We start from the raw sequence: 25,445 nt of genomic DNA, 5'->3' as shown, positions 1-25,445 counted from the left end.
ACGCCGAACCCGGGACCCTGCATAGCCGGCGCGCCTTGCGGAACCCCAGAACCTGCATGGCTCACGTTCCTCCGCAAGCGCGCTCGGAGGGACAAAGGTGTGAGTTATGCAGCGTCTCGGGTTCCCTTTCTCTGCCTGTCTCTGTCCTTCTCCCCCCCCCACACACACCACCCCGTACGCACGCAATGGTAGCGGCCCCCGCGCAGGTTTCCCTTTGGAGGAACTGGACTGAACCATGGGACGGAGAGGGGGTTGACGGAGAGGAAAAGAAGCGGGCGCGCGCCAAGCTTGGGCTAGAGCGTGCTCCTCCGCTTTGGGAGATACCATTCGCGGCCCGGCCCGCCTTCCCCCCCGCCCAGGGGGAGGTGGACGCCGCCGGCGCTCAGACTCACCTCGGCATCCACTGTGGCCATGGCCGGAGCAGCCCCGGAGCGTAGCCCCGCCCCCTATCGGAGGCTTCCCTCGCCCTCAGCGCGCCCCCTCCCCGCCCGCTCCATTCATTTGCGCGCGGGGCAGCCACTGCGCCTGCGCCGCCCCGCACCATGGCGCCGCCCATCGGTCCTCCCCGGCTGTCATGGCGGCGCCCAGGAAGCTCACTCCCTGTACGGCCTGAGGCCCTAAAGCACATGATGGCGATGGGGAGCAATTATTGGCGGGAAGGGGGAGCTGGAGAAAGGAGATGCATTTATTTATTGATTGATTTTTCTTTTTCATGTTTGCAATCCAATTCTTCAAGAATTGCAGAAACATAAAGCAAGATTTCTAGTAGTTTGCTGGGGTTTCAGGGAAACCCTGAACATTTTTTACACCTAGATTAGGCAACATTTTCATATGCTCTGGTTTTACAATGCAGTTCTGTGCATGCTTTAAAAACCTGCCTATGTATCCATGCATGCATCCAGGCCAGTGTTCCCATGCTTTGAGTTCAACTGCCCGTGTTCCTAGTTTCTGCAGCAGCAATTCCACACCTGATGAAACCCAATTCCACATCCATGAAAGCTGATGCAATATTGAACCATCTTTCTGCATTTACCTAAACCCAAGACTCGTTTCCCCCCAAGTTGTGTGATATTAGAAATCAGAAGGTCATCTTAAATTCAGAACCCTGTTCCTTTCTGGTAAGTGCGGGTATAGCCTGTATTGAACTTCTACTTTTTAATAGGGTTGTGCAGAACATTCCGCACGGAATATTCCGACTCTAAATGGGCCGTTCCGAGCTCAATCTGGAACTGGCTCTACCGGTTCTAACAGAACATTCCAGGCATTTGTGTTCCGTTCCAAGCTTGGAATGGAACGCAAATGTGGTTCTGTGCACATCCCTACTTTTTAAGGGGGTCATCTCCCCCCCCCCCAAAAAAATACAAATACACCAGTCCATAAAAAGGTACCTCTTGCATTTCATAGCTCTCGGATCCCAACATTTACAGACTTTCCCCTCCCGTCCACAAAAGCTCATGCCACAATAAATCTGTAAGCTTTAAGGTACCACAAGTCTCTTTGTTATTTTTGCAGAAAAGGACGAACCTGGCTATCGGACATTTAAGGCAGAAAGGAAGGCCTCTCGCTGTCTTAAGAGATATGTGAAGTCCTGGATAGCTCAGTGATAAAGCTTTGCACGCAGAAGGTCCCTGGCTCACTCCCTGGCAGCATCTCCAGGTAGGGCCGGGAGAGTCCCCTACCTGAAACTTTAGAGAGCTGCTGCCAGTCTGTGTAGGCAATACTGAGCTACCTCCATAAATTTGTCTAACCCTCTTTTAAAGCCAGAAGCGACCGCCGTCTCTTGCCCCAGAGATTCTCACCAAGCCGGGGAAGAAGCATTCTCTATTCTACTGCAATTCTTACATCATTTATTCTGCTTAGTAACGCGGGAGTTGGAGGACGTTCAGCCGAAAGCCAGCATCTCCCCCAGGGACATGCGGTGAGTTTCCTAGCTAATCACAGATTTTTGCCCTGCGTTCCTCATGTCAAGGGTTTCTTACGTCTTTAGGAACAGTACCGTATTAGTCCCTGGAGTTAAAACTGTTCTAATGGTTTTAATGGCAAGATCTTTCTTTTACTGTTCCTGTATTTCAGTTCATTCATACCAACTAAATACATCGCATCATCAACATAATTAGAAAAAGTAAAAAGAAAATACAAACCACCACCACCCTGGAAATGAATATCTGAAATATATGTATACACCAATGTACCCAAAAGAGTGAACCAAAAAATACCCTTCGTCGTAAGAATATAACTCTAGTCAGTGCATGCAATTCAGTACAATTAGGCCAAATGCTTAAAAAGAGTCTTCTTTTCCATTTTGTCAGAGAGAGGGGGAAAAACTTGTCCAAACAATGATGGGGAACATATCTCAGTAATCTACAACTGCAAGCCAGTCTTACTGTGACAAATTTCTATCGATGAACCCACAGACAGCCTGATCCTTCTCCTGTTATACTTTTATTCCATACTCCGAAGTAATATAGGGAGGAGAGCCGGTCTTGGCGTAAAGCAAAGTGTGCCGTTGTGTCGGTGTCGACTCATGGCAACCACAGAGCCCTGTGATTTTCTTTTCTTGAATACAGGTAGAATTTTGGTAGAATCGCTGCTGCCCGATAGAGGTGTTTCCCATCGTCTGGGGAATACACTAGTGGGGATTCGAACTGGCAACCTCTGGCTTGCTAGTCAAGTCATTTATCCGCTGTGCCATTGGTAAGAAGCCTTAATTGTCCTTGCTAAGCAGGTTCTGCCTTGGTTTGCATTTGAATGGGAGACTACCTGCATGAGCACCGACTGCTACTCCCCTTAGGGGGTGTGGCTGTAGCTCAGTGGAAGAGAATCATGCAGAAGGTCCCGGGTTCAGTTCCTGGCAGCTCTAGGAAGGGCTGGGAAATACTTCTGCCAGAAACTCAGGAGAGCTGCTGCCCGTCAGATCAGACAGTACTGAACTCGGTAGACCAAAGTTTTGACTCAGTACACAGCCGTTTCCTAGGGCTCAGTGGTAGAGCATCTGCCTGCCTGCAGAAGCTCCCAGGTTCAGTCCCAAGTAGGGCTGGGAGAGACTCCAGCCTGAAAGTTTGAAGAGCTGCTGCCAGTCAGTGTAGACAACACTGAGCTAGGCGGACCACTGGTCTGACTCAGGAGACGGCAGCTCACTGTGTTCCTAATATTTTAAAAGCACCCAACATTTATAGTACTGATGCCTGACAAGGATGCATCCCAAAGGGTCGTGAGAACGTAAGCGCAGCCCTGCTGGATCAGACCCCATCTAGTCCAGCATCCTGCCAAGGGCATGCCCTCTCTCCCCTGCAAACGACACACATTCAAGGGGACCTTGTATTCTCGGAACCTTTCATGATTCACGCCAGCGATATTTCCGGGAGCGGATGATGGCCAAGATGAAAATGGCTCTCAAGCATGCCAAATGTTGGCCAAAGCGAAATCCGGATTTAGAGGTGGTGCAGCCCGATCTTGGCAGGAGTCACAAGCTTCCGTTCCGTTGACGTCACGAGGCCGCACTTCCAGGATGCCTGTGACGGCACTCATTGGCTTTTGAACCTCCGGGGCTTTGCAGACCAGCGGGCCAGCTTGTTCTCCTCCTGCATGGCTGATGCAGGAAAAAAAACCTCCAGGCGGCTGGAGGTGGGAGCTTGATTTCCTGGTCAACTTGCCCTGCAATTAAATCATCAAGGGAAGGGTTCATTGGCCAGCTTCCCAGGCATGTGTTTCAAACATAAAAGCTCCTGCTTGAATCAGAGAGAGGCTGGAACAACTGTCCATTTTGCCAGATCTGGAGTCCCCCCCCCGCCCCGTCAGGGAGGCAGCTTGGGACCTTCGGCATGCAAATGTTCTTCCCAGCAAGGGGAATCTCTTCCAGGGCTCACACATCTCATCTCCCCTCCAAAGGCAGACCAGGGCCGGCCCTGCTTAGCAAAGGGGGCCATTCACGCTTGCGGCCACCAGACCGGCTCTCCTCCCCTGTCCAAGCGGTCGGCCCTGACCCCATCCCAGTCCTTTGAGTCTGGCATGCCGAAATTAAAAAGCAACCATCGTTTCTACGCCACCCAAGGAAAACCTTTGACGGTCACTCCAGCCACGGGAGCAACTCCTGGTCGGGCAAGAGGCCAACCAGCTGGGCACGCCTCATGCTGCTGGCTGGCTTCATGGTGGCCCCACGGTGTGTACATAGTACGGATGTGGCATCTGAGCTACCTCCGTGCCCGTCAGTCGGGCGGAGAGACTGCAGTGAGAATTGACCCCACAAGGGAGGGAGAGAGAAATGCAGGTCACTAAAAGACACACACACACACCCGCCATGGCAGAACATGAAGAGTGTGGCACAAAAGCTTGCAGGCCTTGGCTTTCAGCTGAACTAGGCCGCCCGGCCCCGCCCGGCCCTCTGCAGAGAGGCAAAGCCGGCATGAAAAGAGAGATGCTGCCACCCAGTGGCCACTGGGCGGAACAGGCGGGCAGGGAGCGGCTGCCAAAATAAAAGTCTGCCGGCAGCAAGCCATGGCCACCTGCAGCAAGGGCTCCCAGCTTGCATGCGGTCCCTGCCTCCAGGACAGTGAACTCTGGGGCGTGGCGGGGTTGGGGGGCAATGAAGGCCATCCGCGGAGCAATGGCGAGGGAGGGAAGGGGTATAGCTCAGGGGAAGAGTCTCTGCTGCTTAGCGTGCAGAAGGTCCCAGGTGCCATGGGAAAGACTCCTTGCCTGGAATCTGCTGCTGCCAGTCGGTGCCGGCAGGACTGAGCTAGGGGGACCCAAGGTCTGACTCAGTAAAAGGCAGCTCTCGATGCAGGAAAAAAGCAACCCCCCACGCTCAAAGGACATGAGAGCATGAGTACTTATTTTTTCCTTTAGCCCAAAAGGCCACAGGGACGTTGCTTCAGGCCAAGGCGGACCTTGGTCCACCCGGCTCAGCATCGTCTGCCCAGACTGGCAGCGGCTCTCCGAGGTCTCAGGCCAGAGCGTCTTTCCCAGGCCCACCTGGAGAAGCTGCCAGGGACTGAACCGGAGACCCCCTTCAGGAAAAGCAGAAGTCTCTGCGGCCCCCTCCCCAAAATGAAGCAACCCAGCAAAGGCAGAGTCGAGAAGCAAAGAAGGTACCTAGGAGCCTAGCAAGCTGCAGGCTGAGTCAGACCAGCTGGGTTGTCCACACTGACTGGCAGCAACTCTCCCGAGGTCCCGGGCTGGAATCTGTTCCTTGCCCTACCTGGAGATGCTGCCTGGGAGCGAACCTGGGGTCTTCTGAATCAGCCACTTTAAGTAGATGCCCCTGAGTTCTCAGGTGTGGAGGAAAAGAAAAGAAAAATCTCTCTCTCTCTCTCCCCTCTGCTTATTTTATAAACCACAGTTCCTTTATTTCTACATTTATAATATTCTGCTCTTCCTCCAAGGAGCCTAAAGTCGCATACATGGCTATGTTTATCCTCACAACAATCCTTTGAGGTCGGTTAGGCTGAGGGATCAGTGATTGGCCCGGAGCCACCCAGAGAGTTCCATGTCCCAACGAGGATTTGAACTCAGATCTTTCTGGACCTAGCCCAACACTCTGACCACTGCACTATGCTGGCTGCTGACCTTTCAGGACTGGCTTAGAGCAGAGGTTATTAACTTGGGGTCCATGGACACCCTGCAAATCCACCAGATAAGTCCAGGTGGTCTGTGAGAAACCCAACGTATAACTAAAGATAACTTGCCCAAGCAGCCCATGGTTATGACTGTTTTTTATGGTTTTAAGGTGATTTCAATATTTTAATACGATTGTATGGAATGTTATTGTATTAATTTTTGTAAACTGCCCCGGGATAATTTTATGAAAGGCAGTATAGAAAATAAAAACCATAATTTATCATCCAACGTGTGTCACATCCTCTCTTTTTCTTGAATCTTAAGTTAGAATTTGAACTCGGGTTTCCCCAGTCCTAGAAAGGCCCAAGCGTCCAGGCTTTTCCTCGTAGATCCTCTAACCCCTGATCATTTTGCTCACCCTTCTCCGCACCTTTTCCCAGCAAAGGACAGCTCAGTTACAGCCACTCAAATTGCAAAAGCAACCTCCAGTGGTTTTACAGCTGACAAGTCTAGAGCTAAAATTTACCCCCTAGAGTTGCTCAGCACCCTTCACTCCAGGCATCGGGTTTGTCATCATCTTGCAGGAGATAAAACCACTCTCTGGGTGTAATCATTATCCTCCAGGCAATGTGCAAAATGACAGTCCCCAGGAATTGTTGAAGGCGGCTCTGAAGTCCCTTCCGGGCGCATAACAGGCAGGCAGGACGAGTGAGCCAATTTCTGGTTCAAGAGCCAGTGAGGTCTCTTGTTTGGGTCAGAAAAGAGAGCGAGAGGGGAGACATCCCTTTCCAGCAAGCAAGGCCTCCAGATGTGTGCTTCATAGCCTAGATGTACACGCCAATGGCCAAACGGTGTTAAAGGAAAATTTCAGCTGAGAGTGATGTGGCATGTGGTTGCTTGTTTAAATACAGACAGCAAAACCAATAGAAGAAGATCACTGTCCAAACAGCTGGCCCTAACCAGAAAAATCATCACAGGGTATTTTCTCAAACCCTATTCCAAGTCAGATCGAAAGCTGAGAATTGGCCATAGGAACATAGGAAGCTGCTGTATACGGAGTCAGACCTTTGGTCTATCTAGCTCAGTTTTGTCTGCACAGTCTGGCAGTGGCTTCTCCAAGGTTGCAGGCAGGAATCTCTCTCAGCCCGATCTTGGAGATGCTGCCAGGGAGGGAACTGGGAACCTTCTGTTCTTCCCAGAGCAGCTCCATCCCCTGAGGGGAATATCTTACAATGCTCACACATCTAGTCTCCCATCCAAATGCAAACCAGGGCAGACTCTGCTTAGCAAAGGACAAGTCACGCTTGCGACCACAAGGCCAGCCCTCCTCCCTTTCCAGAGGCCCAGGCTTCAGTCACTTCTTTCGAGATCCTTGCCTCGCCTCATGGCGACCATCAGTAGAACGAGGTCTGGTCATGCAATTGATAACACTTTTATGTACGAATCACAGAGTTCTCTTTTCATGGAGCCCAAAGATTGACTTTAGTTTTTCCAGAAGCTTGAATCGAATGCATGACCAGCTCCATTGCCACAAGGGCTCTTCAGCACACACAGACATGCTTTCAACTTTCAAAATGGTTTTTCAGAGGAAGAGAGCTGGTCTTGTGGTCGCAAGCATGACTTGTCCCCTTAGCTAAGCAGGGTCCGCCCTGGTAGCATATAAAAGAGAGACTATATGTGTAAGCACTATAAAATATTCCCCTTAAAGGATGGAGCTGCTCTGGGAAGAGCAGAAAGTTCCAAGTTCCCTCCCTGGCGGCATCTCCAAGATAGGGCTGAGAGAGATTCCTGCCTGCAACCTTGGAGAAACCGCTGCCCGTTTGGGTAGACATCACTGAGCTAGGTGGACCAAGGGTCTGACTCAGTATATGGCAACTTCCTGTGTTCCTAACTTGTTGGAATAGCTTTCAACGGTCTGCACCCACTGGGGTCTACATCCAATGACTGGCAGTACAGAAAAATTAAATTAAATAATACACATGCGGCATCCAACTTGCAGTATGAGGCCAAGAAACTGGGCGATGAATCGAATTTCCCATTGGATCTTTTCTCTGCCGCTAACTTTGAAATGCCCATGGACAAGCCACACTCTCCATCTCAGCAACGAAAGATATAACATGACCTCTTTAGCATTTCGGTGCAGTGCCCTGCACCCTCTTACCAAAGTTGAGGGAGTCAGTGTCGAGTCAGTGTCGACTCCTGGCACCCACAGAGCCCTGTGGTCATCTTTGGTAGAATACAGGAGGAGTTTACCATTGCCATCTCCCGCTCAACATGAGATGATGCCTTTCAGCATCTTCCTAGATCACTGGTGCTGCCCAATATAGGTGTATCTATATACTAGATACCCAACACACAACCTTTGTCAATTTGTGTACTTTCTTCTTTTGGCTGGTTTTTGACCACAATGAACTGGAGCGTAAACATGTTATGTTATGAAGGGTCAAGCACCCCAAAGGATCTGGAGCCACTAAAGCTCTGGGGGCAGATTTAAAGGCAGAGCAATTCCAGCCCTTCGGCTTCTGGACTACAAACCCCATCACCCCCATTGGCCACTGTGGCTGGGAATGATGGGGAGTTGTAGTCCAACCACAGCCGGGGGACCCACATTGTGCAGCCCTGGTTGACGGAAACGGACAAGGCCAAAGAAGAAAACGGCACAAAACCACTCACAGGAAGCCATCCGCTTTTCTCAGAATAATTTATTAAATACATTAAAATTTGTGTTTGAAATTTTCACCATTAAAATTGATCAAAAGACACATGGACAGAGAGGGAAGGGGAAAAGAAAGACCTAGTCATCCTATAGGTGCAGGAGAGTGAACCTTTGTCTCCGTATCGTTTTGACCGCCCAACAGCCGGGAGCTCAGCAAGCGAGGCGAGCAGAAAGTTTTCGGTCCCGGAAAGCGGTAGTGGGCAGATGGCCCCGTGCCGTCACAGGGGGCTCAAGTCAGAAACCGACCCTCAGAATTCCTTTGAGCCCCAGGACGTTGCTAGCTCCGTAGCCGCAACACGGGCCTCTCTAACAGGCCGACTCGTTTTCAAAAGGTGCCATGCTGGAAAAGTGGCAGAAGGGACTTCCGCTTACGGAACCAGACAGAGAGCGGCCAACGGAATTCTCTTGGCCGGAAGCCACTGGGCAGCCTCCACGCTCTGAAAAAAAAACAACCCCAAGCTTTAAGATCTCTCTTTTACAACAAGGACATTTTCTTTTTTTTCCTTTTAAAAAGTGCTGCTCCCATAATCCAGGCCTGCTCCTTGGGAGAGAAGTCAGAGGTAGCAGTCAGGCCTCAAAAGGTGATTGTCAGAAGTTTCCAGCCCGTCCAAAGCTGCAGAGGTTTTTTTTAGTGGTGGGGTGGGGAGATGAGCAAGGAAGGAAGGAAGGAAGGAAGGAAGGAAGCGCTGCTACAAGCACCTGTAATCCAAAGTGCCTCGGAGGTGCGTCTCTTTCTGGCCTGGACCAACCTGCCCATTTCTATCCTTGCAAGACTCAATCGGCTAAGGCGGCCATGGAGGAAAAAAAGTCATATAAGGCGTTCCCACCCAAGGCTGGCTCAAAGCGGCTGAGCACCTTGTTCACGGCAGGATTGGCTTGCCCTTCGGAGAGTCACTCCCCGGCACCGAGACGCCCACGCCATCTTCCTCACACGCCTGTGCACGGACTCCAAAACCAGGGCTGACCCAGGCGCCACGTGAGAGGGGAGCCTTGTCGCTGAAGGGTCAGTGTCTTCTGCTAGGTTTTCCTGCGGGAACTCCCCAACGCGGGGACGCGATCCTTCGGCAGTACCTGCTCTAGTCTCCGGGGGCGCCCTACCGGAACAGGGTGCACTCGTCTGGTTGACTCCTGGATGGGAGCGGACAGTTTTCTGCTCCAATTGAAATGTAAATTTAAAAGGTAACCAATTCGGACCCGGGCGTACCCATCCACGCACGCACACCACGAAGAAGGAGTGCGACTCCAGAAAGACACAGAAACATACACACACACACACACACACACAGAGAGAGTGAGAAAGAATCCACGCCCATCTGTACAAAACTCCCTCGCGGCTCAGAATAAGGCATCACGGGTGTTCAGATAGTACAGCAGCAAGTCGGACAGTACAAGGACAGAGACCATTCCGCAAGGCATCCACAAAGGCAGCTGGGCGGTGGCCGGGGAGTTTGCGAAGAGACCGCCCTCCAGGCAATAACTTCTCGGCCGTCCTTGCTCCCGAATCGGCCTGGACGAGCCCAAGAATCCCGAATCGGCTCCCGAATCGGCCCGGACGAGCCCAAGACTAATTGCCGTTGCTAAGGCTGGAGTTGGCGCCGGTACAGCTCTGTTCGTAGGATGGGGGAGCCTCTGGAAAAGGAGAAATGGAGAGCAGGATTGAACCTCCTGTTGAGATCACACCTGGATAAACGTTCTCCGAGTGGGTTTCTTAGCCAAAAGAAGGGGGTTCCCTGTCCCCGCAGGGGCTCTCGGACTCATAAAGAAACATAAGGCAGCCCTTCCAAACAACAGCCTCTCCATAGCACCTACAGGTTGGGCTGAAGGCGCCTCCTACTGAGTCAGACACTGGGGGCATCTAGTTCAGCGTTGTCAGCACCGACTGGCAGCAGCTTTCGGAGTCTGCAGACAAGGGGATTTCCCAGCCCTACCTGGAGATGCTGCCAGTGATTGAACCGGGGACCTTCCGCCTGCAAAGCAGATCCTCTGCCCCGTATTTAATTTTATTTATTTATTTTATTTATTTATTCATTGTTAAATATATATATACCGCCTTTCATTAAAACAATCCCAAGGCGGATCACACAGAAAAATTAACACAAGACGACAAAAATGACCCCATTAAAATATTAAGCTGGAACATAAAAAACATAAATATGACCGAAAAGGTTTAAGATACAAGCACAATATAACCCTACGAAATACAAAGCAGCAGCAGTAGAGACAATCATATAGAGGCCTGGGTAAAAAGCCAAGATTTCACGATGGAGACCGAAGAGCCACCGGGAGAGCATTCCAGAGTCTGGGGGCAGCCACCGAGAAGGCCCCACCCCGCGTGCACGGCAGCCGAGCCTCCCTCATTGTCGGCACCCGGAGCGGAGCCCCCTCAGATGACCCCGCCAAGTGGGCCGCAACCCTTGGGAGCAGTCGACAGACTTACCATACGGATAGCCCCAGGTGCTGTACTCCGGCGGCAAGATGAGAGAACCGGCCGTGGGGACCGGCACGACCGTGCCCTCGGCATAATACGGGACCGTCGCCCCCGTCGACAGGCAGAGCGTGGGGTGGTTGGGGGAGGCACCCTGCTCCGAGTCCAGCCGCGCGTCCTGGAAGCTCAAGCCGGGGGCGTAGCTGAACGGCTGTTGCTGGGAGTGGCTCTTCGTGGGGATGGAGATGTTGTCCATGGGGTGGACGGGGCCGGCAGCCTCTTCGTCTTCCGGGGGGGCGCTCGGGACCACAGGCGAGGGGATGTGGGGGGCCGATCGGGACGGGCTGAGAGGGACTCTGTTCACGGCGATGTTGCCAATGTAGATTGGGAGAGCGACGGACACCTCTGGAGATTTGAGGGAAACCTATCGAGAAGAGGGGAGGGGAGGAAAAAACAGCAGCCAAGACTGAATTTCGTTTGCATGGCGATTAGTTTAGAATATGTACATCCCTCCCCTCCAGCGCTCGGAGTGGCTTACGACGACAGTAGCCGAGCAGTAAACGTTAACAATAAGAATGGATCATGCAAAAGACAATATTAGAAGTTCATCAATGAGAGGACCCAATTAAAACTGGACTTAAAATCCATCAGGTACAAGCCGCAACATTAAAAGGCCTCTCTGAAGGGATGAGTGTTAGGAGCTTTAAAAAAAAAAAAAAACTTGGGGGGAGGGAGCCTGGCAAAGCTCTTCCGGGAGGGCATTCCAGAACCGAGGGGCCACCACCGGAAAGGCCCCGTCAACTGAAATCTCAGTCAATGGCAGGGCCGCGTTTCGCTTGGCGTGTTAAGCACGGAAGGGGATGGGCTAGGCCCTGTGGGGTTGTCTTCACTCCCCAAGATGCCCCAGGAACGGGGAAGACCCACGGCAGCCTGGGGCCTGTTCTCACAGCCTTGAGGCCCCCCAGTCCTGAAGTCAGGCCTGCCTCTTCTTCTACATCTCGCCTGTTGGTGCCTAACCAGGAGAGCGGACTTGCGGTCATGGTGGACAGCCCAGCGGGAAATGTTGACACGGTCGGCGGTGTGTGGCATCTTTGCAGTGACCGGTTCTTTGCCATTCGTGAGCCCTTCTGGGACAAGGAAGCATCTCTGATGGGAACGGTACTCTTCATTTTAAAGGCCCGGGAGCTGGTAGAGGCCCCTGTCACCCCTAAGGGTGGCCCCTTGACACATTTTTTAATGGGGTCTGTGCAAAGCTTTGACCAAAGCTGAATTCTCTGCACCGTCCCCTGGCACCAGGTGGAGAGGATCGTTCCCAAGTTGCCATGCCCCCCAGAATTCCAGGTTTCACCCAGATTTTAAGCATCTCAGCCAGATTTGCCCAGATATCAGCTTTCTTTTTTTAAAAAAAAAAAAAGCTAAGCTCTAGCCCTTGTAGAAGTGGAGTTAGGGAGCAAAACGTGCAGTCACAATCCTGCTCAAAGATTATTTTCAAGCCAATTTACATAATTTGCAAATTAGGCCCCCAGGTTTGAAAAGCCAGAATATGGCAACCCTAGGAAGCAGGGAGAAGGGGGATGCCGGAAAGAGGGGGAAGCAAGGGGGATGCCGGAAAGAGGGGGAAGCAAGGGGGTGCCCTCACCTGGATGTAGTAGTCAATGTGGATCAGGCTGCAGCCCTGCAGGATGGACTGAGGCAAGGCTGGAACGAGGATCTGCTCCTTCCACTCGGCGCGCTTCCACGCCTTCACAGCCGAGCCTTCCACCTCCGCAATGGTCCTCAGGTCGTAAATCCAACGCTTGGATTTGTAGGCCACTTTCTGGGAGGGAACAAAAAGAGGGGCGATCAAGAACTGCCGTTCCTGGTTCCGGCCACGTGTCCACGCCGCATCTGTAACTGCTCGAGACGTCCGTTGGATGCTGCTCCCTGGTAGCCCCCGCTGCTTTGCACACACCCAAACCCTGGTTTGAACAACGGCAGGATCTCCAGGGAGAGCTCGGAAAGAACTGACCGAAACCTCTGGGGGAGCTGCCGCTGCCAGTCTGGGTAGGCAATCCTTACCCTGAAGCACTGCTGCCAGTCAGTGTATTTAAAGACTGAATGTCAGGTTGTTAAAATCACAAGGCAGTGGACCATTCTGCCGTACAACACAAAACAGTCGGAACAATACAAATATTGAATTGGAATACAAGGAAGCTGGGAGCTGGAGCCCTGAAGGCCACTATCTCAGAAGTCAAAGAGGCCACAAGTTCAGGGGGCCCAATGCAGACAGACACACACACACACACCCCAATCGCCACCCCCAGAATTCCCAGCTCCCCACACCGTCAAGAGCTGAGCCTGTTACCTGGATGAGGCTGGCCACAATGGTGCTGGTGTCGCGGCCAGATTTGTTCTCGATGTCCGTCCGCAGCTGGATGACTTGCCCGACGACGTAGCCCTTGAGGTCCGTGGTGGCCGTCAGGACCACGTTGCCGCTTTTCACAAGCTTGTAGCTGAATTTCTTGGTGAGAGACGTGGTGTTCGGCTGCTGTAGGGAAGCAAGGCATGGTTTTGGCTCGGGAGGAGAATAGCCACTAGCCACCAGGAAGTGAATCGGATCGGATCGGATCTTTGTTAGGGTCAACAGCCAGCTTCACATAGTGAATTATCACTATACGAAACAGCCGCCAAGCGAGAAATTGTGCGTACAAAACACATGACCTAACTCCAATTTTCATACTAACCACCAAGCGAGTCAGAGTGTAATTGACTACAATTACGACACATTTTGCACTCACCAAGGGGTTAGTCGGAAGGGGCAGGCAGAAGGCAGGCAGAAGCGTAGGAAGCTGCCTCCCATTTTTACAAAACTCTCAAGTGTTATAGATAGTCGGTAACGGAATCAGAAACAGGCAAGACACATTGGCAACGGAATCAGATGTATTTTTTTTTTTAAGACCAACAAAAACTAAAACTAGTTTTGCAGACACTGTCTTTAACCTTTGAGATGTATACAAATATGGCCTTGGAGTAGGAGATGTTCTCTTGCCAGTGGGCAAATATAATATCAACTTGAACATTTGCTTATGGTAGGGCTGCTCAACTTCAGCTCACCGGCAGATGTTGGCCTACAATCCCTGATTATTGGCCATTGTGGCTGTGGATTATGGGAGTTGTAGTCCAAAAAGGGCGGGGGCGGGGGCTAAGTGGAGCAGGCCTGGCTTGTGGTAACCGCCACTGAAAGAGAATTAGTGATGTGTCTGATTCCGTTACCTGATTCCCAGAATTACCCACAAGGACTCCCAGATGTGTCTCTGACTATGCAGGAGCAGGGCAGTTTTTTTAAGGTCCAAATTCATTGCCGCAAGGACACACCCAAGCAAGACGAGCACGGCCAACGGCTCACTCCTTACCTCAATTTCGGGGATATCATTCAGGTTCAGTGGGCAGAGGACGTAGAAGACTTTGCTGCACTTGTGGTCCTTGGAAAAGCGAGGCGTCTCGATCACGGCTTTGACCTGGTGCAAGACCTTCCCGAAGGGGCCTTCAAAGGACGTGGGAGCAGACGCTGGTTTCCAGGGAGGGCAGGAAAGAGACAAGGAACACGGTGAAATACCACGCCGTTTGCACCCCACCCTACAAGCTGTATACAGACAAGCCAGCACATAGAGCATCTAGGCTCCAAGTTCCCTCCCTGGCAGCATCTCCAAGACAGGGCTGAGAGAGACTCCTGCCTGCAACCTTGGAGAAGCTGCTGCCAGTCTGTGTAGACAATACTGAGCTAGATGGACCAAGGGTCTGACTCAGTAGATGGCAGCTTCCTATGTTCCTATCTGGGAATACCTTTTAGAGAGAACAGTGAACCCAGAACCAAAAGTCTCTTTGGTTGCCAGAAAAAAGAGAGAGAGAGAGAGAGAGAGAGAGAGAGAGAGAGAGAGAGAGAGAGAGCCCTTACCCCAGACTAGAAGTGGCAAGCCATTCAAAAAAACACAGTGGCTCATTCATCGGGGTTATAATTTGCCATTGCACAATACATGGCTTTTTCCTCTTGCCATATATATATATTATATTATTATTTCTGTAAACCCCTTTTCAAAAGAGTGCACCACACAGCTCTTAAAGAGGACCTTCCCCCCTTTTTTGCCACTCTAAAAACTAGGCAAGGGGAGACGGTTCCGATAAGGGAAGAGATTCCATCATACCTGGCAACAGGAACTGGAAAGGAAAGGTGTGCTCACCAGCCGTCAGCACCCCTGAAAAACACCAAAAATAAATCATTAAAGTTCTGGAAACAAACAAGTCCTCAGCACACTGGGAATTAAGTCTGTCTGGTTATTTCTTCCAGTAAAGAGGTGGGGCTGGATTCTACCCCGCCAATATGTGGGCTCTTGACATGCAAATCCCAGGTAATTTTAGAAACAGATGCTGGGGAAATGAAAGAGCTGGCCATGTCTGTAGAAAATATAGAACGCAGCCATGCATGCCTACACCACCTCATTTTCAGCCTGGCAAAGATCCATTTTCCTGCAGGGACGTCAAGAGCTACAAGGTAAAAATAAATCTGCACATGTTTATTTTAATTTTTTTATTTATTGCATCGATATCCCGCTCTTCCTCCGAGGAGCTCAGAGCTGTGTACATGGTTATGTCTATCCTCACAACAACCCTGTGAGGTAGGTTAGGCTGAGAGATACACGGCTGGCCCAGAGCCACCCAGTGAATTTCATGGTTGAATGGGGATTCGAACTCGGGTCTCCCCAGGCCTAGTCCAACATTCTAACCAATACGCTATGCTGGCTCTCTTTAAGCTTCTTGTGGTTCCCTGTCCAGCTGAGTCCATGAAGTATCAGGCACTCTGCTCGTTTTCCTAAAGGTTTGGTATGTTTTACTGCATGTAAGGGCTACAGGGGGGAGGAAGGAAAATTCCCCCAAGGAGGAGACAGAAGACTGAGCACAGTTCCCCACAACTCAATATTAGAAAAGAAAACAACCTGGAGGTGTTATACCCCATCTGGCCACAAGGTGGAGACCAAATGTCACTTATCAGCCATATCCGCTACTACAGTGCAGCATTTCGATGGAAATCTCAGGGTTTTTTCCCCGGGCCGTTCTGCAACTCAGCCACCCACCGAGTGGGAAATGCAAAACAGTGTCCCACTTCAGTGCACAGGCTTAAAATGGGCAAATCCCACCCAGTTCTGGAAAGCTGAATCAACACACGCACAGGATTTCGACCACTCCGCCCCTCTCAGCATTAATCCAAAACAGAGCACAACCAAGCGTGACCGCCACCAGATGAATTTCTCAAGCGACTCAAGGCTCAGAACACAGGCCAACTAGCCGCTGAAGGACCGAAGGCTTTCAAGTTCCACTCTGGGATTCCGTCTGCAAAAAGGATTCATTCTGCTGGAACGGAACGCCACGTCTCCTTGGACCACCGCGACACCAGGATGGGACCCCGCTATGTAGTACGCCCGCAACGTAACTTTCTGCCGGAAGTTCAGAGCTTCCAAGGCGGCGTGGAGAAGATACAGAACCCACGTTAGGTACGACGACACCGAAAGCCAGGCGTCTCCAGTCCTGAAATTAACTAGGAAAAATGGTTGGGCTGCTGGGGCAATTCTTATCCAAGGGTCGTGCAATGGAGGAGGATATTAGCAAGGGGGTGTGATTGATGGGCAGGTGAGCAGTTGCCAAGAATCTTGGGTTGGATACAGAATCATGGGCCGGATAGGGCCAGTTGCTCTCCCCCTGTGAAATGCAAAAGAATCTCCACTTGAAGAGGGGCCTCTTAGCCCAGTTAGCGGGAATTACGATACAGCAGGACTGGGCACCACTCTGTTACCTGGAGATGAACGCTGATTTGCTGAAGACGCCAGGCCAATCTTGGCACCAAATAAGGCGATCACTGGGACAGCCCAATGACAGTGTCATAGATCTTCTTGAAGACAGCAGCGTTGCTCAGTGGTAGAGCCCCTGCTTTGCACGTTGCATGCACAAGGTGCCCGTTTCCATCCCTGGCAGCAGTGTCTCCAGGTCGTGCTGGGAAAGACGATCTGAAACCTTGGGAAGCTGCTGCCAGTCTGGGTAGGCACGGCTGAGTGAGCTGGACGGAGGGTCGGACTCCAGAGGCAGCCGCTTCCTATATTAACCGTGCTTCAGAAAAGTGATCTTCCTCTTCCAGGAACTTCCTCCACAACAGCAGTGTGGTTTGAACACACCTTGACCCTCACCGGGTGGTGGGTCTCTTCTTGTTGTTTCTTCCCCGCCCTAGCAAACACACCAGGTGGTTTAGCAAAGAGAAGCTCCCTTGGCCTGGCGGTGCCATTGTGTATACTTCCTGCGATGCTTCAGCTTGTTAAGCAGGTTTCTTCCCTGCCCTCTGAAACCTGACCCCACCGAAGCCCGGAATGATTGCCCCAACATTGTTCGAACACAATCCCGTCCTAGAGTTCGCTGGCAAGGCCAGACGGGGGCCGCATTCAAGGCGATGGAAACTTGGCCTCTGTCCCACCGCCTGTATGAAATTGGGCACTCCCAGGTGGAAGAGGGAGATTCTGCCCCCCCACACACACACACCTTTATCAAGCCCGACGGCACACACAAGGTTGGCGAGGGCAAGCCGTCAGGTAACACAGCACTCTTCTAGTATTGAGCCAGGCCCGGAGGCATGGTTCCTGGGCTGGCGGAAGAAGGGAGGCAACCCAGGCTGTGCCAGTGACATCAATTTGATCCCAAAGGCGGCCATGCCTAGAAACACCCCCGAAAAAATTCCTTGAAAAAGCAGGAAACAGACGCTGCTTGGTACCGAGTCTGACCCTCGCTCCATCTAGCTCAGCATTGTCTGCACAGACCGGCAGCAGCTTCTCCAAGGTTGCAAACAGTGTGTGTGTGTCTTTCTCAGCTCTATGTGGAGATGCTGCCAGGGATGGAACCCAGGGCCTTTGCAGGGGAGAGGGCATGCCTCTGTCTTCCGATGCTTCCCGGAGGCATCTGGTGGGTCTTTGTGGGGAAACGAGACTCTGGACCAGAGAGGCCTTGGGCCTGATCTGGCAAGGCTCTTCCTGTGGCCAATTGCCCAAGAGACCCGAGGCGGACCCGTTCCCCAAATCTTCTTAAGATTGTAAATATAGCCCCAGGCTCTAGGAACCACAAGATAGGAAGGCTGCATAAGAGAGAAAGAGAGAGCAGGTGGATCAATCTTGCCACAGCTTTGCAGGATCAGATAAGGAGGGTGGAACGTGAACAGCCTTGTGGGGGGGGGGGTCCTTGTTTCCCCTCGAACCCAAGCCTCTCGCCTTCAGCGACAGAGAAACCTTGGTGTTTCTCTCTCCCCCTGCCCCGCCCACCCCCAGATCCCGATATTCCGGAGTTGGGATTTTCTGGACCGCGTTCACGGAACCGGAGTTTTCACCCTCTTGGTTCTTCTTTCCGCTCTCACAGAGCGCTGTCCTGGGGCTATGCGGCGTGATCCCAGGCAGGAAAGTAACTTTCCGTATGCCAAAGAGCGGGTTGTGCAGTGGTGGTCCACACTCACTGCGTCGTCCACATTCCGTGTCCCAAAAGTGGCACGTGTTATGCTCGGAGGACGCGCTTCTACAACTTTTGCGCCTGTGCTCTTGGCCTCGGTTTTCGGGACCCTCGACTAATCCGGACTGACCACCCCCAGACCCCAATTACCTGTATTGACCTGAATCCAAGACTAATCCCACCCAAAAAAAAATCTTTGATATTAGAAACAGGAGGGTCATCTTCAGAGTCCTCTTGTATTGGGATAAATACGGTAGTCCAGGAAATGACGCTGGGAAGTAACTTGCCTAGGGAGCGAGAAGTTCAGCCTGCAGCAACAGAGGAGGATGCTGAAAGGCAGCATCTCATACTGCGCGGGAGGTGGCAATGGTCAACCCCTCCTGTATTCTACCCAAGACAACCACGAGTTGTCTGTGGGCGCCACGAATCGCCACCAACTGGGCGACACCACTTTACCTTTAGTACTGCTGTGGCAGGCAGAACCCAAAAGGTGCCAGTTCCGTCTCCAAGGAACACTTTTCAGAGACGGCTCAAGCAAACCGTAGCTTGCAGAAGGACCGGTTTTCCTCTTGGGGAGCTGCAGAAATCTGGTGTGGGGTGGGTGTTCTGTGTCTTGTAACTGCCTTTTAACCAAGCATGTTAAAATGCTCACTCTGCACACAATGGGCCAGAGCTTGTCCTTGGGAAGAGGAGAGCTGGCCATGCAGTAGCGAGCATCAATTTTTGCTAAGCAGGGTCCACCTTGGTTTCCATTTGGAGGGGAGACAACAAATGAGCACTGTGCTTTATGGGGCCATAGCTCAGTGGTGGAGCATCTGCTTTGCGTGCAGAAGGTCCCAGGTTCACTCCCTGGCAGCATCTCCAGGTCGGGCTGGGAAAGGCTCCTGCCTGGAACCATGGAGAAGCTGCTGCCAGTCAGTGTAGTGAGTCCTGAACTAGATGGACCAAAGGTCTGACTCAGTATAAGGCAGCTCCTTAGGTTTCTGATTTCTCCCTGCCACAAAGTTTCCTTGAATGTCTGTCTGCGTTCAAGGACAGTGTCTGCTCTGGGCTCTTGATGCTGTGTGTGCGTGCGTGCACATGCACACGTTGAACTGGTTCCTGCTATGCTTTTTTTCTAGCCCAGTAACTCTCAGAGTGGTTAACAACAGCCAACGAAAAAGGCAAGGAGAACCAATGCACTGAATCACAGAACTAAGCAGTCAGTTCAGAAAAGCGGACCATAAAAAGGAAGCGATGGATAGACCCGCTTTATGAGAACGGTTCAGGTCATTTAAGGCAACAGCCTTTTAACTGCAGAATAATCATGTGGATCCCTGGTTATCCCAATTGCACTCCCCAAACAGTGTCCCCTCTAACAGGGATTCCCAGATGTTGTTGACTACAACTCCCAGGAACCCCAAGCAAAAGCCACTGCAGCTGGGGGTTCTGGGAGTTGTAGTCAACAACATCTGGGAGTCCCTCTTAAAGGGAACACCGCATCCCAAACATTGTGTGTTATGTACACACAGGATCCCAAATTATCCAATAGTATATTATGCAAAGGACGGAATGAATTTGTAAAAAAACTTCAGCTCGGCTTTTTCGCTGGAGAAGAAGATATCCCCCTTCTTTTTGTCACTGAAATAACTGTGGATTCTCTCTGCCTCATTTCTCCCGGCTTCCAATTCCCCTCTCTTCTGTTGTCTTGTGACAGTTCCTAGACTGTAAGACCCTTGGGGCAGAGACTTGCCTTTCCAGATGCTGATACATTAATGCAACACCACGCATTAACCGCCCTCAAGCAAAGACAAATCCCCTTTTTACTGGGGATAGTATTTTCTGATCTTCTATTAGCCGTCTCGTTTCGCCTCCTGGGGAAGACCCTCCGATTCGGTTCTCCTTTTCGGTTCCCAATTCCCTCCGAACCGCAGGCCAGGGCCAGACTTGTGCCTCTTCCCCTGTTTCCATCTTTAGAGCTCTTCCCTTCCCTGCTTTCTCTCCCTCCCACTTCTGCTTTTCCCTTCCCGCCCGCCCGCCTGGCCATGGGCCGAAAGCTGTTTACAGGTGGAACCTGACCTCTCCCTGCACGCCGTCACTTCCTCAGAGATATTTTGAGTCGCCGGCAGACTCCAGGGAAAGGCTTTTGTGCGGGAAAAGACAGTGGCTTCTTTGTGCGGGCTTCTGGGAAGGCGGCGAAGCCGGGCCGAGGCGGGGTCAAGACGGGGGCCGTCTCACCTCCAGCCTAAGGCAGCCGTGTAACATGCATGTGTTGGCTGCAGAGCATTTCCATGCCGTGCACCCGCTTGTCTGCCGTGATCAAGTTCCTTGACAATAAAGCAGCCGGGAGGTTGAGGGCAGGGAGCTTTCCCGGCAGATCTTGGAGGAGCCGACTCTTCCCGGCTCTTGGATTTTCCTCCCGGGACCCCCGCTCTCTCTCTCTCTCTCTCCTCGTCCTTGGCCTTTTACAAAGCGACTTTATATTCTCTGAGGCTTTGCCAAGGGAGAGCAACTGGCCCGACAGGTGGGGAGTTATCCCTGCCAACTGGGCAACGAGGCATCTTTTCAAGTGGGGCCCTCTTCCGTTCCACAGGGGGAGAGCAACTGGCCCTATCCGGCCCCAGCCCTAGATCCCCCACCCGTGGCCGTTGCTGGCGTCCGGCTCGGGTGGTTGGCGGTGGTGGTTGTTTCAACGGCGAGCCCTTGGGGAACCAGACACCCGCTTCTCACCGCCGGACTTCTTCCGGGTTGCCTTAAGAACTTGGGTGGGAAAGCAGTCTTTAAAAGAAAAACAAGCCACAGGGCATCTGGAGCAACGGCTAGGGACTGCGCCTGCGGTCTTCTGCAGCAGAAGACAAGCAGGCTCCACGGCCGGGCGAGGGTCCTGCTGCCTTCTCCCAAGCCAAGCCGGAAACCCAGAATCGCCGAGTGTCAACAGGGCTTCTGTCCTCCCCTCCTGGGCTTCAGCTCCTGACGTCACCATTTACCGTCAGGTGAGGTGACTCACAGCTCACGCCTACCTGCCACCTGCCTTCGGCATGACTTAGGACTTCATGGGGCCGGTGACTCAGACCAGTCCAGCATTTCACCCACCAGCACCAGGCGCTGCGGAGAAGCTACGCACTGGGCCAGGATCCAGACAGCCATCTGGAGGCTTAGCCACCATGGGACAAGGGCTCAGGCGGTCCGGGCCACCGTGGGACAAGGGCACCGTTCGGAGTTCAAGGAGGCGGCGAAGAACTCAAACACGGTCAGAACGGAGAGAACCGAGCCTCGTTTGTTCGTCGTGTCGCCTCCCCGCCCACCAAGATTATCAGATGACTTGTTTTTCGGTGGCTCAAAGGGCTCACCGTCTAAAAAGAAATGTAAGGTAGATACCAGCAACAGCCACTGGAAGGATGTTGTGCCGGGGCTGGAGAAGGCCAGTTGCTCACCTCCTGCTAAATGTAGCAGCACCACTATTTTAAAAAGGTGCCTCTTTGCTCAGTTAGCAGGGGTACACACCGCCGGAGATGTGCTGGGTCCTCTTACGAGCCTGCTTTGCAGCTCAGCAGTCTGAGTTCAACTCGGGCGAGTTCGCCTTCTCCCAAACCATGAAGCATCTACAGCTCTGGGCTTCTACTAGCCCTTCTTCTCTCTGGAACTCGAGAGCTTCCAGAGAGAACAGAGAGCCGCCTATTAAACGCTGCAGTGGCGGGTGGGGGGGGAATACACTTTTGGATCAAGAGCTGCCTAAATACTCCCCCCACCCTTTTGGTGCTTGGAAGTCCACCGTCTGCAGAAGCTGCCAGTCCGGTTCGACGGCTTCCTCCTCTGTTGTCGGCTCGCTCTCTCGATGCGTCACCTGAAATTCCTCGGCTCCAACCCTTCCCTCCCTCTGGCACACATTTACGACAAAGCTCCACTGTTCTCAGGCAGGCAACGCGGCCTGGCCCCGTGGGTTATCTGCCCCTTCGACAAGGCACCCGCCAGCCCCCGAAAAGCAGCCTTTCTTCGTTTAGAAGCAACCTCTGGAGTATGGGCTTTCCACCCTATATTTTAGATCCACGCCAGACACCAAACAGGAATCCAACGGCGGCACAGATGTGGTCCCGGCAACCGTTAGAGCATTAACACAATGAGCTTGCAACATGTCCGGCTTCTCGGGTGGGCGGAGGAAGGATTTCTGTGTCGCACGGGACGCTGCCTGGCCGAGTCAGGCCACTGGCCGATCTAGCTCAGGACTGTCTACACTGACTGGCAGCAGCTCTCCAAGATTACAGGCAGGAGTGTCTCCCTGCCCTACCGGGAGATGCTGCCAGGGATTGAACCTGGGACCTTCTGCACGCAAAGCAGATGAGCTATACCACTGAGATACAGCCCCATCCACCATTACGCAGTATGTGTCTGTGCACAGATACTGAACGCAGAGATGTGGCCTGCCTAGTGCTGAGGTCGGGTGCAGGGTGGAACTTTAGTCCTCATCCCACAAGTGCAACGAAATGTTATAAACTGGCATCAATTGTCAGAGCTGCTGCTTTGGACAGCCACCTAAGCAAATCCAAGACCCCTGCCCCAAGGCGCTTACAAAGCACCCATCGTAAACCACTGCGAGATGTAAACTCAATTATAAAAACGTGCAAGCTGCTTCTGCAGCTCTTAAGAGTGGGGGGCGGGGGAGACAGCATCCAGCCACAATACATTAAAATTCAAAAGATGAGAAAGTTCCAACATAGAACCATCCGAGTCCAGAACCAGGCCTACAGACCGACCCGCCCGGCTGCTGCGAATTGTGGGAGTCATTCAACAGCTGTGCTGTCAGGATCGTGCACAGATATTCTAAGCTATGGCCAGAGGGAGCAAACAAATAAATAGAACTGTGCAAGGACGACGAGAGCAGATCCAATCCCACTCCGATCCAATGCAAGCTATCCTCGCATCGTGCACCCAGGTCAAATCATTTGACACATCCAGATGTCATAACCTTGCTCTCTTCAGCCTGCCCCATAGCATTTTCTGTATATGGCACATCACCAGATTGGACAACAAGCACGGTTTGTGACATCAGCACCAGGGGAAAACATGTAAACAGCCAACCAATCACTGGCTGGAGTCCGATACGAGACAATGCAATACGATACGACACTGTATACAATATGAAAACCCACCCAGCACTGCACCCCTCCAGTAATGGTCGCTGGTGTCTACCAAAATTGCTCTAAGACAGAAGTTTGGGACGGTCTACAAATTTGGAAAACATAATAAAAGATTTCCTTTTCGACTGTGAGCCCTCTGGGAATAGGGCACCAATAGGATTTATTTTTCCACGGAAACCACCTTGAAGACTTTGCTGAAAAGCAGTACATAAATATGTGTCACCGTCCTATCAGACTGTGCCAATATTAGCAATTTTGCCTCTAACACAACACAACGCAAAGTGGTGCCATCCGAAACAGAACTGAATCGGAGCCAATGCTCATTCAGTTCAACACACAGCCTGGGGGAAAGTGCTTTACCCCTAAAGAAAGCAGTTTTCATAGCACAGAGAAAAGCATTACAGCCGGGGTTGGCGTCTGCAGCAAGACTCAAGCTAGTGTTAAATGAAGAAGAGCAGGGGCCAGTAAAGAAGTTGGCAACCTGACACCCAGCTCTGCCTTCAGCCTGCCACCAGTTTGGGGTGAGGAGGGGGGTCTGTGGATGCAGCGGGGACTTCAATGCCCCAGCATCGGAGGCGGATTGAGTGTTGAGTGTTGGACTAGGACCAGAAAGACTCGAGTTCGAATCCCCATTCAACCATGAAACTTCCTGGGTGGCTGTGGGCCAGTCATGTATCTCTTAGCCTAACCTACCTCACAGGGTTGTTGTGAGGATAAACATAATGTACACCACTCTGAGCCCCTCGGAGGAAAAGCGGGATATAAATGTTTAAAAAAAACCAAAAATCTCTCGTACCTTTATCTGCCAAAGAGAGGGTGCTGTTGAAGTACTGTTCTTCCACCGTCCAGGCCGAATCGTTCATCTTGTTGGACACCCCACAGGACCCCACGCAGCTCACCTTGATGGCTGGAGAGGGGAGGGAAAGCGACCCGTTCAGTTGGCCCAGCAGTCAAGCGATTAAACAGAGGCGGACCAGTGGGGGAGAAATCACAGCAGTCAACCAAAAGAAGCCATCGCAGCCCATTCGCGGCACACCGTTTAGCCGAATTTTGCGCAGACCGCACAGCGGGTCTAAAGTTATGACTGGAAGAAAATAAGGGAGGGTCCATAGCTGTGTGCGAGAGCATCTGCTTTGCATGCTGGAGGTCCCGGGTTCAATCCCTGGCAGCATCTCCAGCAAGGCCTGGGAAAGACCCTTGCCTGTAACTTTGGAGAACTGCTGCCAGTCAGTGTGTAGACCATACTGACCCTGGAGAGCTGCTGCCAGTCAGTGTAGACCAGGCCTGCTCAACTTGCCCCCCCCCAGCTGTTTTTGGACTACAACTCCCATAATCCCCAGCCAGAGTGGCCCATAGCCAGGGATTATGGGGGTTGTAGGCCAACATCTGCTGGAGGGCCGAAGTGGAGCAGCCCTGGTGCAGAGACATCGGGAGCTGCCTTATAACCAAGTCAAGCCGTCGCTCCATCTCGCTTGGCACTGACTGGCAGCAGCTCCCCAGCGTTTCAGGCAGGAGTCTTTCCCAGGCCGACCTGGAAATGCTACCAGGGATTGCATCCGGGACCTTCTGCATGCAAAAGGTTCCCCCAGTACAGCCTCATCTGCATTAAGCTGCCTTACACCGAATCGGGGCCTTGGTCCATCTAGGTCAGTATTTCCAACACTGACTGGCAGCAGCTTCTCCAAGGTTTTAGGCAGGGGTCTCTTTCCCAGCCCTACCTGGAGACGCCAAGGAGTGAACCTGGGACCTTCTTCATGCAAAACAGGGGCTGTACCACTACGCTACGGCCCTATCCCCAGCAGACAATACTGGAGGTCAATAGAGCAAGTGTCTGACTTGGTATAAAAGGCAGCGCCGTATCTTCCTAAAGTTAAAGCAACCGAGACGGAACGGTTGCCAGCTGTGCTTGTGCTGCCCGGCTCCCAGGAACGTTCCTGTTTGAAGCTGCCTCGCCAGGCTTGGAGATTGCACTTTGGATATGCTCAGGAGCTTCCCAGCAATGTGAGCTCTCAGTTTGGGGTATACATGGGAACAGGCCATGCAGTTGCCAATGGGCTAGTCACCCCTAGATCTGGCTGCCAACAAAGCCAATCAAAACAGGGATCATATCCCTCCCTACAGGGAC

The 25,445-nt window shown here is 52.2% G+C and overlaps 2 protein-coding genes and 1 long non-coding RNA gene across 6 annotated transcripts in view; 1 reads left to right on the top strand and 2 right to left on the bottom strand.

Moving 5' to 3' along the window:
- The window catches only part of EHMT1 (euchromatic histone lysine methyltransferase 1), a 108,364-nt gene extending 107,886 nt beyond the window's left edge, over positions 1–478 (bottom strand). The window contains exon 1 of the mRNA XM_053282327.1: positions 393–478. Coding sequence (XP_053138302.1) covers positions 393–413 — 21 coding nt within the window. The 5' untranslated portion in view covers positions 414–478. The remainder of the gene's footprint in view (positions 1–392) is intronic.
- On the top strand, positions 191–5,818 carry LOC128338983 (uncharacterized). Of its 3 annotated transcripts, XR_008312791.1 has the most exons (4): positions 191–1,118; positions 1,513–1,656; positions 1,761–1,918; positions 5,382–5,818. It is a non-coding gene; the product is annotated as an uncharacterized LOC128338983 (long non-coding RNA). The 3 variants fall into 3 exon arrangements; XR_008312790.1 differs by lacking the exon at positions 5,382–5,818 and having other exon boundaries at positions 1,765–5,301; XR_008312789.1 differs by lacking the exon at positions 5,382–5,818 and having other exon boundaries at positions 1,761–5,301.
- A 2,422-nt stretch (positions 5,819–8,240) lies between these two features.
- Positions 8,241–25,445, bottom strand: part of ARRDC1 (arrestin domain containing 1) — a 31,832-nt gene continuing 14,627 nt past the window's right edge. The window contains exons 2-8 of one of the 2 annotated variants that reach the window (XM_053281627.1): positions 24,117–24,227; positions 14,879–14,929; positions 14,090–14,244; positions 13,042–13,221; positions 12,337–12,513; positions 10,710–11,121; positions 8,241–9,901 (exon numbers count right to left, since the gene is read on the bottom strand). In XM_053281627.1, coding sequence (XP_053137602.1) covers positions 9,837–9,901; positions 10,710–11,121; positions 12,337–12,513; positions 13,042–13,221; positions 14,090–14,244; positions 14,879–14,929; positions 24,117–24,227 — 1,151 coding nt within the window. In that variant the 3' untranslated portion in view covers positions 8,241–9,836. Of the gene's footprint in view, positions 9,902–10,709; positions 11,122–12,336; positions 12,514–13,041; positions 13,225–14,089; positions 14,245–14,878; positions 14,930–24,116; positions 24,228–25,445 lie in introns of both variants that reach the window. The other variant, XM_053281626.1, reaches the window with a different exon arrangement.

This window comes from Hemicordylus capensis, chromosome 17, assembly GCF_027244095.1.
Source record: "Hemicordylus capensis ecotype Gifberg chromosome 17, rHemCap1.1.pri, whole genome shotgun sequence".
Classification (NCBI taxonomy): domain Eukaryota; kingdom Metazoa; phylum Chordata; class Lepidosauria; order Squamata; family Cordylidae; genus Hemicordylus; species Hemicordylus capensis.
The sequence above is the reverse complement of the archived record's forward strand: the minus strand, read 5'-3'. Positions and strand labels throughout refer to the sequence as shown.